This window comes from Protobothrops mucrosquamatus, unplaced genomic scaffold (assembly GCF_001527695.2).
Source record: "Protobothrops mucrosquamatus isolate PMUCROS unplaced genomic scaffold, P.Mucros_1.0 scaffold_215, whole genome shotgun sequence".
Lineage (NCBI taxonomy): Eukaryota > Metazoa > Chordata > Lepidosauria > Squamata > Viperidae > Protobothrops > Protobothrops mucrosquamatus.
In genome coordinates this window covers 455,122-466,789 of record NW_015386291.1, presented here as the reverse complement: position 1 = coordinate 466,789, position 11,668 = coordinate 455,122, and the positions used below count along the sequence as shown (strand labels likewise).

At 41.1% G+C, this 11,668-nt stretch overlaps 1 protein-coding gene across 1 annotated transcript in view; it reads right to left on the bottom strand.

Annotated features, from left to right (window-relative positions):
• The window catches only part of PODNL1 (podocan like 1), a 13,457-nt gene extending 12,349 nt beyond the window's left edge, over positions 1-1,108 (bottom strand). The window contains exon 1 of the mRNA XM_015827478.2: positions 1,099-1,108. Within this exon, the coding sequence (XP_015682964.1) occupies positions 1,099-1,101 (3 nt within the window). The 5' untranslated portion in view covers positions 1,102-1,108. The remainder of the gene's footprint in view (positions 1-1,098) is intronic.
• Positions 1,109-11,668: the final 10,560 nt, after the last annotated feature.

Here is an 11,668-nt window from a genome sequence, read left to right as displayed (position 1 = left end):
ACAAAGCGTAGGTTGGAGACTGGACGATAATTTGCCAACACATCTGGGTCCAGGGAGGGCTTCTTAAGGAGGGGCCTCACCACCGCCTCCTTTAGGGCTGCGGGGAAGGCACCCTCCCGCAAAGAAGCATTTATAATTCCCTGGAGCCAGGCTCGTGTCCCCTCCCGAGCCGCCAGTACCAGCCAGGAGGGACACGGGTGCCACAATGCAGTGGACAAATATTGGGGGGGGGGGACTGTATAATCTTGTTGAAAGCAGGAACCAATCAACATTACCCACTTAGACACTGCTTTCCTGAGCAAAAGTAATCCAAGATAGCATTTCTGGTCCTAGCTCAAGTGTCTGCTTTCTGTTTCTTTTTTTTTGGGGGGGGGGGAAGAGGAGGAATTCTTCCACTGCCTTTTAACATCCTTATGACAGTTTCAATTTTCATAGGCAGAGTTTCTTCCATAGGGTGTTATAGAAATAGAATTAAATAAATTATAAATATACAAAAGAAAATGTTCCAAATAGCTGTAGAATTTCTGCCTGATATACAGTAGCTGTTCGATAATAATAAGAACTGCAAAGAATTTTCATACTACTCAGAGAGATTCCCCGTTTTCTTGCTCCATCCACAAATCGCACCTAAACGCTTGACACTCCTTAATTCGAAACAATCTGTAATAATTTCGAACATCGATTCCCACTTTATCAGTCGGCATGCGTGATAGAAAACGGGAAATCCTTTACAGTACTTTAAACTTCGAACAAAAATTATTATAAAATGTAACCCATACAATTTAAAAGAGCCTAACCGCACTTCTGAGCTGTCACGCAAGGGAGGTAACACATCTGAATTAAGGATCCTAATTAACCGCATCTCCGCCCTCCCATTCAAGCCCTTGCGACCTGTCTGCCGACCTCCTTCCTCCTCCAGTTCAGCCCCAGACGGGTGCGGCGGAGCGCACACCGCGCAGGCCCCCGCTACGGCTCCGGTCGTTGCCGTCCAAAGCCCGCTCCGCCCCTGCAGGCGTCTCTGTCGTGCAGCTGCCGGGCGCCTGGCTCCCGGGCACCACGCGGTAAGAAACCTCCCGAGCCACGTTCACGCTTGCTCACCATCGCCCTGTTGGCCGGAGCCGTCTCTCCTCCGAAGGATGCCACGGATCCCCAATGGGGTCTAGACCTGCGCAGGGCGGTACCTCTTCCCCCCCCCCGGGCCCTGCGCGACCTCCTTCCTTCTCTTTCCGAAGCCAAGTCGTTTTGCCCACAGGCGGCTTACTGAGGAATCCCGAGAGCGCAGGAAAGAAGCCCGCCTCCCTTTTCTCCCCCCTACGACGGACGGACGGACCTGCTCCCGCCGTACAACTGCCACTTCTGCGGGCGACGGGGAGGGTGAGGGAGAAGAATGCTGTGTTTCTTTCTCTTTGTTTTTCATCCGATCAAAGTCAAGAAGGAGGGGCTGTTATTGCATAACGTTCACTTAGCCAAAGGAGGCTGGGGGACTGCCAGCCAGCCGCAACTCTTCGGGAACCGATCAGCTGCGATTCGCCTGCTGCGCGCCTCGTCTGTTTTCTCTGGTGCGGTGGAAAGTTTCGGCTAGGGCCACAAAACCCCCAAGGCATCTCTTCAGCTCTTCCTCTGATAGGTGTGCAGAGTGCAGTACACCTTCGCTTTCTCTCTACCATATTTCCCGCGTCAGACCTTGCAGCCTTCCTCAAACCAGTAGCAGAAAAAGTTTGTTCTGATCTGAAGTACCATAATGTATCATAGTGAATATTCAATTCCTCTGAGCCCATCCCACCACATGCTGTCGAAAAAAAGAAAGCCTTGCTGAGTTGTCACTCTACAAACTGCCAAAAGGCAGGAAAGCAAGGCAGATTATTATTATTTTTTTGGGGTGAATGGCTTGCTCTCACCTTCCAAGGTATTTTCTGACTTGCTAGTCTAGCCTGTTGTTATTCAGTTGCTCAATCACTTCAAGATCTTATTGTCTGTCTCCGGACAGATGAATAACCATATCCAACCCTGCCTAGTTCCCAATCTCAGACCAGATCAGCCAGATTACCTGCTAGGACCTGAAAGTCGGAGTTTCAATAGTCATAACTTCTACTGTAAAAATGCTAAGATCAATATCGTAATGAAATTAATAACAGATAAGATGGCAGTTATATTAACATTGCATGCATTTTTGTACCACTTCTGCTTCCAGAGGCACTTAAAAGTCCTCTGTGGAAGTGCTCCTAACACTGTACAGCATGAATGTTATCACTCACCCAGATGGCATCAATGTCTGTTTCTTCAGCTCTGGAAGAGAAACCACAGAACCACTATCACTTCTGCCTTGACACAATAGCTAAAATTGAATTTAATCACAAAATGTCCAATTCTGCTCTCTCCTCTCCAAATGTACACTTAGGAATACTATAGATCAGGGGTAGTCAACCTTGGCTCTTTTATGACTCGTGGACTTCAACTCCCAGAATTCCTGAGCTAAGCTGGCTCAGGAATTCTGGGAATTGAAGTCCACGAATCATAAAAGAGCCAAGGTTGACTACCCCTGCTATAGATCAAACATATGGCACCTTGGTCATATATTTAAGAGCACGCATATCAATAAGGGGAGGGGGAAAAGGATCATCTTCATTGTCCTGAACGTAACCCATTCCTTTATGAGATTGTAAGACATTTGGGTATCATTCCAATCTATGAAGTTAAGTCTTCTGAGGATGGAAACAGACATCTGCTATCTTGTCAATTACCTTTTCCTCTCTGAAGCCTAAAATATTATTAGCAATGCCATGCCACAGGGAATCAAATGGTAATCTTCCATTAAACCTTCCATTAACCAAGTTATTGAATAAATGACATTGTCTGGATTCAGACAACTAAACCAGTCATGTGGTTTCTTTGTAATTTAGCAGATTCCATGAACCTAGGCATAGTCATAGATCCAAACTCTGAATCAGAGCCAGATGCCAATGCCTTTCTGAATGTACTCTGGCAATGCTAGTAAAGGATCTAATCAATAATGTCACCAAGAAGATCAGGCATGTACACTTGCTCATCTTCCAATGTCATACAGGTAGTCCTCATTTTATGATTACAATTGAGCCCAACATTTCTGTTGTTAAGGAGACAGTTGTTAAGTAAGTTTTTTCCCATTTTATAATTTTTCTTGCCACAGCTGTTAAGTGAATCACTGTAGCCGTTAAGTTAGGAACATGCTTGTTGTGTGAATCTGGCTTCCCCATTGACTTTGCTTGTCAGGAGGTGGCAAAAGGGATCACATGATCCTGGGACACTGGATCATAAATATGAACCAATTGCCAAGCATCCAAATTTTGATCACGTGACCAGGGGGATGCTGCAACAGTTGTGTGAAAAACGGGCATAAGTCACTATTTTCAATGCCATTGTAATTTTGAATTGTGACTAAATGAATGGTTGTAAGTCAAGGACTACCTATATGCTAATTCTGTAAATTGCTTAGAGAGAGCTATAAAGCCCTGTGAAGTGGTATATAAGTCTAAGTGCTATTGCTATTTATTTCTTTGTTTATTTGATTTCCTGTGCTACACAATCATCCTGTAAGTTTTATGTCAGATACTAATTTAATACCAGTACTGGCAATATGCAAAATCAGTACTTTAATATTTCAAGATAGTTTGCAACTGACCTCAAGGTGACTAGACTCAAGTAAGACATCAAGGGCATATTTCCACATCAAAGAAGGGAGTACAAAATTAAAATGTTCAGCTCTTATCTGTAATTTGAGCAAAGACAAAGGATTCTTTTTTTAACCATCCAGTACAACAGTTTATTTTATACCCAGTGATAAGTTTTTACTTTTGGTGACAGCATATACTTATAAATCAGCGGCATAGCCCTGGGACTCTGCATGGGTCCACAACATGCCAACATCTTCATAGCTGACCTAGAAAAAAAATTTCAACAGTGAGGACAATTAACCAGTGGAACAGCTTGCCCTCCATCACTGGAGATTTTTAAGAAGAGACTTGACAGTCACTTGTCTAAAATGGTACATAGGATCTCCTGCTCGAGCAGGGGGCTGGAATAGAAGACCTCCAAGGTCCCTTCCAGCTTCTATTCTATTCTATTCTATTCTATTCTATTCTATTCTATTCTATTCTATTCTATTCTATTGACCTTTCTGATTAAATTTTCATAACTTGGACCCACAGAAAACACTTTCCATTGAATTTCATCAAGATCTCAACCTTAACTTCAATGAATCTATAGAACAAGTCTTGATGTTACAGTAAAACTACACAATGGACATATAAACAGCATATTATATAGAAAACCTATAGAAATACTATCAGGCTTCTTTTGATCTTTGGCTACCATATATTAACATGGTTCTCCTCTTGTAAGAGAGAGCCAATCTGGTATAGTGGTTAAGGGTGCAGGCTAGAAACAGGAAAACTGTGAGTTCTAGCCCTGCCTTAAGCACAAAGCCAGCTGGGTGAGCTTGGGCCAGTCATTCTCTCTCAGCCCCAGGAAGCAGGCAATGGCAAAACACTTCTGAAATCTTCCCAAGAAAACTACATCAAATTGTCCAAGAATCAACACTGACTTGAAGGCACCCCTTTCTTGCAATGCTTCAAGAGATAATTCTCGTTTTTAAATTTTCATTTCCTTTTTATTTCAATATCTGCAATAGATACATCTTCCCAATGGTTTTTTGCAAAAAAAAAAAAAAAAAAAGGTGCCAGAACTCACACACATCATACAACCCGCCTTGCCTACCCTACAAGGTTCCATCCAAAAAAGGTGCCAGAACTCCGTTCTGGGCATTCTATGACAAAACAAAGCCCTGCATTTCAGTGGCGTAGCGTGGGTTGTCAGCACCCAGGGCAAGGCAAGTAATTTGCGCCCCCCCTCCACAGTGGGCGGCGACCTGGCGGCTCGGATCGGATTCGCACAGCCAGCACTGCAGAGAGAGTGAGTGAGCCAGGCAGGGGCAGAGAGCTGCGAGTGCGAGTGCGCCCCCCCAGATGTTGCGCCCGGTGCGGCCGGCCCCCCCTGCACCCCCCACGCTACGCCTCTGCTGCATTTTCCTAAGCAATGTTTAATGTAGGTGCAACTATCTCAAGATAACATTAACTACATCTGATGAATAGGATATAAAACTTTATGCCACGATAAATACATTAATCAATAAAAGACAAGAATATTCTTTGATTCCTAATGTATATTCTATGACATTAAGAAAACAGTAACTAAAAACAGGATGTTGAGTAGACATCTCTCTCTCTCTTTCTCTCTCTCAAAACACTAGAGTGCACAATCACTCAGCAAAATTGATGGGTGGTTGATTCAAGACAGACAAAAGAAACTTCTTTTTTTACACAACGTACAATTAACAGTGTTTGAATTTGCTCCCTTAAAATGTGGTAACAGCCACAAGCTATTTAAAATAGAACTACACATGTTTGTGGACTAAAAGTCAATACTAGCTATGGTTGCTTAAAAGGAATGTCCATATTTAGAGGAAGCCTACCGCCAAATACTGGCTGTTGGGGAATAAGCAGGAGTGAGCTTTGCACACACTTTGCACTAGTGTGTTTGTGGGCCTTGTGCTCTGCAGTGGCACTTGCCTAGCTACTATTAAAATCAGAGAGCTGGATTAAATGGTCACTAATCTTAATAGGTTCTTTTCTGGAAGAAAGTTGTACCATGTTGTTTCTTCCATTCTCTGTAGATCCATCAGAGAAGTACCAGGATTAAAAACACCAAGTTCTGCTAGCAAATGAAATATTGCACCTTAGACATATTTGTGATATAAGGCTAAGCAATTGCAATTTTACTGAAAGCATTCCCAGCCTTTGTCTCTAAAGACCTGCATGTCCTGAAGGTGTCAGGCAATTCATCTTTGGGAAGTAATGAATTATGTAAAGAGACAGTCTGTAAATAAGAGCAGGTGGTTTTGGTTTTTCTGTTGTCGTGCACATTTATACAACATCATTTATCATTTCCTGAAAATTACATATGAGATTAGAAAATGCTGTGAAGTGTTGGGCAAGGCCTCAGTTTTACTTGGCTCCTACATAGGAGGTTTAATCTGACCCACAGCTAAGTTTCAGAAGCTCTGTGCTCAGAGATCAGCCCACAAACATATAAATTTGATGTTAACATATTTACATTGCAGTGCTCAGCTGTGGATAAACTGTCTCCCCAAACAGTACATTAAAACAATACAACATGTGATCTGTTAGACCTTATGTATGCATAGCATGCATACAGACATGGCTGAAATATCAACTCAGGAGCAAGTAGCAACATCGAGTAGAATTCAGCTGCTACTGAAAAGCTAAATAGTGTTGAATTTGGTTGGTTCTTGGATGGAAAAACAAAAGTACATATTGAAAGTGAGCAATGACAACCCACTTCCTTATTATTGTGAAGAAAACCACACTGATGTCTCCAGTTAGTCACGAGGAGTCAAATTTGACTTGAGGAAAGTTTTATTTAAAAGAGAAATACTGACCGTGAGGACATTAACCAGAGGAATAGCTTGCATTTCCCATGAATCTGTTATGAAGTTCAATCTAAAAAGAGAAATCTTCTGTATTCAGAAAAAGATCTAGCTGAAAAAGTTTAGCTGGAACCACGAAAATTTATTCTAGGAGTAAGTCACATCAAAAAAGGAAAATCTGATAAATATGCATTGGATTGCACAATAAATAGGTCAATTAATTGTTCTCCCAAATGGCCAAATTCTATATCACATGGGGTGCTATTAAGAACTTTCAGCTTTATAAATGTTAAATGAAACAAAGTGGTGTGGTTTCCAGAAACTAGCCATATCTGCCTGTTTTAGCAAACCCAATAAAGTGCCATGTGATATTTCAAACATTTAACATTTCTATATATTTTAACATACTCTGTTTTTCTGGATTGTGTATAAATTAGATTAACCCAAATTATCAGGTTGGAGAAATACCAAAAATGTTACAGGATTAAATTTAATTTGACACAAAGAGGACTGAATTTTCTAAAGACTGCCAAGCAGTAACATCTGACTAGCTGGCTTGAAAGTTCTATTCATAATTTCTTTTCCTGGTTTGGCTTAACTAATGGACATATAAACACCCAGTTTTTGTTGTTGTTGTTCAATATTTTGCTCTTCGTTCTTCCATTACACTCTTTCCTGTTTGCCAGCATATTCTGCACTATAACAGAACATGAGATATAAGTACAATTATGATTCCATCTATGGTTATGCTGATATCAATAATATTGAAACATATATTCCAATATTCTAGGAAGGGAGGGAGGGAGGGAGGAAAGAAGGAATTCAAAGTAAAGATTGGATTAAATACAAAACTTACACACGAATCAGGGTAAACTGAAGGAGCATGGAGATTTTGATGGAAATAAATGTGTGCAAATGGACATTGTTGTGAGAACCTCAAACAAAAATGAAGCTGCATTCAATCCACATGTTAAGTCAAATGTGCTTATTTGTTACTGTATGTGATAATGGTCTAGAAGGGAAATCAGAATCACAAGTGGAAATATAAATTAGATTTTTCCACACAAGAGACGCAAAAAACAAACTACTCAGAGCAATGTTTTGTGAGATTGGTAGCTATACAAATTTACTTAATACTTAATAGAAGATTGACAGAATTAGTATGTCTGAACTTGAACACCAAATACACCTCTCTCTCTCTCTCCATCTCTATCAAAATTGAGATTGAATTCAGTATATATGTATATATGTGCTCTAACTAAAGCTGTCTGATATATATATATATATAACATAGTAGTTATGCTTTACAAATGAGTTATGTGGAAAGGAAGTGGAAAGTGCTATACATTTATTCTTTTCTTTATTGTAATTCTGAAAGCTCAGTAAAACACAACATTTAAGAAAAATGTGAAGTGAGATGAAAGTTTTTGTATAAGAGGAGGGAAACTTCCCTAGCAGCAAAAAATATTTAGAAATGCAATTCTCTATGTGGTTGAAGTAAATCATACTGAAGCTTGTATGTTTTATTTTGAAGTAAGTATATATAACAGGGGAGTCTCATTCTCTATAAAATGTAAAATATTATGTCACTGCTGTAATTAAGAATCTAATCCAGAAACCCTAAATCCTGCCTGAGTTTATTTGTTCTCATCAGATTCAGTTTTTGTCTGGAGGAAGCCACAGATGGCAATCAGTCAAGCCTTTAATATTTCCTAATTTTAAGAGGTTATGGTTTAAACCCTGAACTTTTTTTTATAGATTACTGCCAATGTCCTGTGAGTTTTTCAATGTATAACTAGCTCCAGCCCAGTACTGACCAATACCAGGATTCCTTAGACCAGACATCAGATTTCTTGCAGGCAAAGGTTTTTTTTTAGTCCAGTTAAACATCTTGACTTAATGGCTATGTTTATGCAACACATGAAGCCACAATCTACTCATCATATTTCTGATGTGTTCTGCAAGTCTAAAAAAATTGAGTTAAATGAGCAAACTACAGCTGAGTTAATCATTGGTATTATGTGAACACAATCACTGAAACGTTGTTGTTAGTTGTGAAGTCATGTCTGCCCCATCGCAACCCCATGGACAACGTTCCTCCAGGTCTTCCTGTCCTCTACCATCTTCTGGAGTCCATTTAAGCTCACTCCTACTGTTTCAGTGACTCCATCCAGCCACCTCATTCTCTGTCGTCCCCTTCTTCTATTGCCCTCAATCTTTCCCAGCATTAGGCTCTTCTCCAGTGAGTCCTTCCTTCTCATTAGGTGGCCAAAGTATTTGAGTTTCAACTTCAGGATCTGGCCTTCTAAAGAGCAGTCGGGGTTGATCTCTTCTAGGACTGACCGGTTTGATCACCTTGCAGTCCAAGGGACTCGCAGGAGTCTTCTCCAGCACCATAGTTCAAAGGCCTCAATTCTTTGGCGCTCAGCCTTTCTTATGGTCCAACTTTCACAGCCATACATTGCAACTGGGAAAACCATGGCCTTGACTATACGCACTTTTTTGGGCAGGATGATGTCTCTGCTTTTTAGTATGCTGTCTTGATTTGCCATAGCTTTCCTCCCCAGGAGCGTCTTTTAATTTCTTGGCTGCAGTCCCCATCTGTGGTGATCTTGGAGCCCAGGAAAATAAAATCTGTCACTACCTCTATTTCTTCCCCATCTATTTGCCAGGAATTGAGAGGGCCATGATCTTGGTTTTCTTATTGTTGAGTTTCAAGCCAACGATTGCACTCTCCTTCTTCACCCGCATCAAGAGGCTCTTTAGTTCCTCTTCACTTTCTGCCATTAGAGTGGTATCATCTGCATATCTTAGGTTGTTGATATTTTTGATTCATCTAGCCCTACCTTTCACATGATGTGCTCTGCATATAAGTTAAATAGGCAGGGCAACAGCATACAGCCTTGCTGGACTCCTTTCCCAATTTTGAACCAATCAGTGGTTCCGTGTCCAGTTCTCACTGTTGCTTCTTGACCCGCATATAGGTTTCTCAAGAGACAAATAAGATGGTCTGGTACTCCCATCTCTTTAAGAACTTGCCACAATTTGTTGTGATCCACATAATCAAAGGCTTTAGCATAGTCAATGAAGCAGAAGTAGATGTTTTTCTGGAACTCCCTAGCTTTCTCCATGATCCAGCGTATGTTGGCAATTTGATCTCTAGTTCCTCTACCTCTTCGAAATCCTGCCTGTACTTCTGGAAGTTCTCAATCCACATACTGCTGGAGTCTAGCTTGTAGGATTTTAAGCATAACTTTACTTGCATGAGAAAGGAGTGCAATGGTGCGATAGTTTGAACATTCTTTGGCATTGTCTTTCTTTGGAATTGGAATGTAAACTGACCTTTTCCAATCCTGTGGCCACTGTTGAGTTTTCCAAATTTGTTGGCAAATTGAGTGTAGCATTTTTACTGCATCGTCTTTTAAGATTTCGAATAGTTCAGCTGGAATACTGTCACTTCCACTAGCTTTGTTGTTGCTCAGATTTCCTAAGGCCCATTTCACTTCACATTCTAGGATGTCTGGCTCGAGGTCAGTGACCACTCTATTGTGGTTATCTGGGACGTTAAGCTTGTTCTTGTATAGTTCTTCTGTGTAGTTTTGCCACCTCTTCTTAATCTCTTCTGCCTCTGTTAGGTCCCTGCCATTTTGGTCCTTTATCATGCCCATCTTTGCATGAAACGTTCCCTTCATATCTCCAATTTTCTTGAAGAGATCTCTGGTCCTCCCTATTCTATTGTTTTCTTCTATTTCTTTGCACTATTCATTTAAGAGGGCATTCTTATCTCTTCTAGCTATTCTCTGGAATTCTGCATTCAATTGGGTGTATCTTTCTTTTTCTCCCTTGCCTTTCACTTCCCTTCTTTCCTCAGCTATTTGCAAAGCTTCCTCAGACAGCCATTTTGCTTTCTTGCATTTCTTTTTCTTTGGGATGGTTTTAGTTGCTACCTCTTGTACAATGTTGCGAACCTCCATCCATAGATCTTCAGGCACTCTGTCTATCAGATCTAATTCCTTAAATCTATTTGTCACCTCTATTGTATATACATCAGGGATATGATTTAGTTCATACCTGAGTGGCCTAGTGCTTTTCTGTACTTTCTTCAATTTAAGCCTAAATTTTGCAAAGAGAAGCTCATGATCAGCTCCTGGTCTTGTTTTTACTGACTGGATAGAGCTTCTCCATCTTTGGCTGCAGAGTACATAGTTAATCTGATTTCTGTGTTAACCGTCTAGTGATGTCCATGTGTAGAGCCATCTCATGGGTTGTTGGAAAAGAGTGTTTGCTATGACCATCGTATTCTCTTGACAAAATTCTATCATCCTGTGCTCTGCTTCATTTTGTACTCCAAGGCCAAACTTGCCTGTTATTCCGGTTATCTTTTGGCTTCCTACTTTAGCATTCTAATTCCCCGTGATGATAAGGACATCATTTTTTGATGTTAATTCTATAAGGTGCTGTAGGGCTTCATAGAACCAGTCAATTTCATCCTCTTCAGCACCAGTGGTTGGGGCATAGACTTGGACTACTGTGATATTGAATGGTTTGCCTTGGATTCGAACTGAGATCATTTTGTCATTTTGGGGATTGTATCCCAGTATTGTTTTTCCTACTCTTTTATTGACTATGAAGGCTACTCCATTTCTTCTGAGGGATTCTTACCCGCAGTAGTATACCTGATGGTCATCTGAGTTAAATTCACCCATTCCTGTCCATTTTAGTTCGCTGATTCCTAAGATGCCGATGTTCAGTCTTGTCATCTCTTGTTTGACCACATCTAGCTTGCCTTGATTCATGGAACTTATATTCCAGGTTCCTATGGGGAAAAGATCTTTACAGCATCGGACTTTCCTTTCACCACCAGATGTATCCACAGCTGAGCGTCCTTTCGGCTTTGGCCCAGTCGCTTCACTCTTTCTGGCGCTACTAGTACTAGCCCTCTGCTCTTCCCCAATAGCATATTGGACACCTTCTGACCTGAGGGGCTCATCTTCCAGCGTCATATCTTTTTTGCCTTTTGATACTGTCCATGGGGTTTTCATGACAAAGTTACTGGAGTGCGTTGCCATTTCCTTCTCCAGTGGATCACACTTTGTCAGAACTCTCTGCTATGATCTGTCCGTCTTGGGTGGCCCTGCACAGCATAGCTTCATTTAGTTACGCAAGCCCCTTCGCCACGACAAGGTA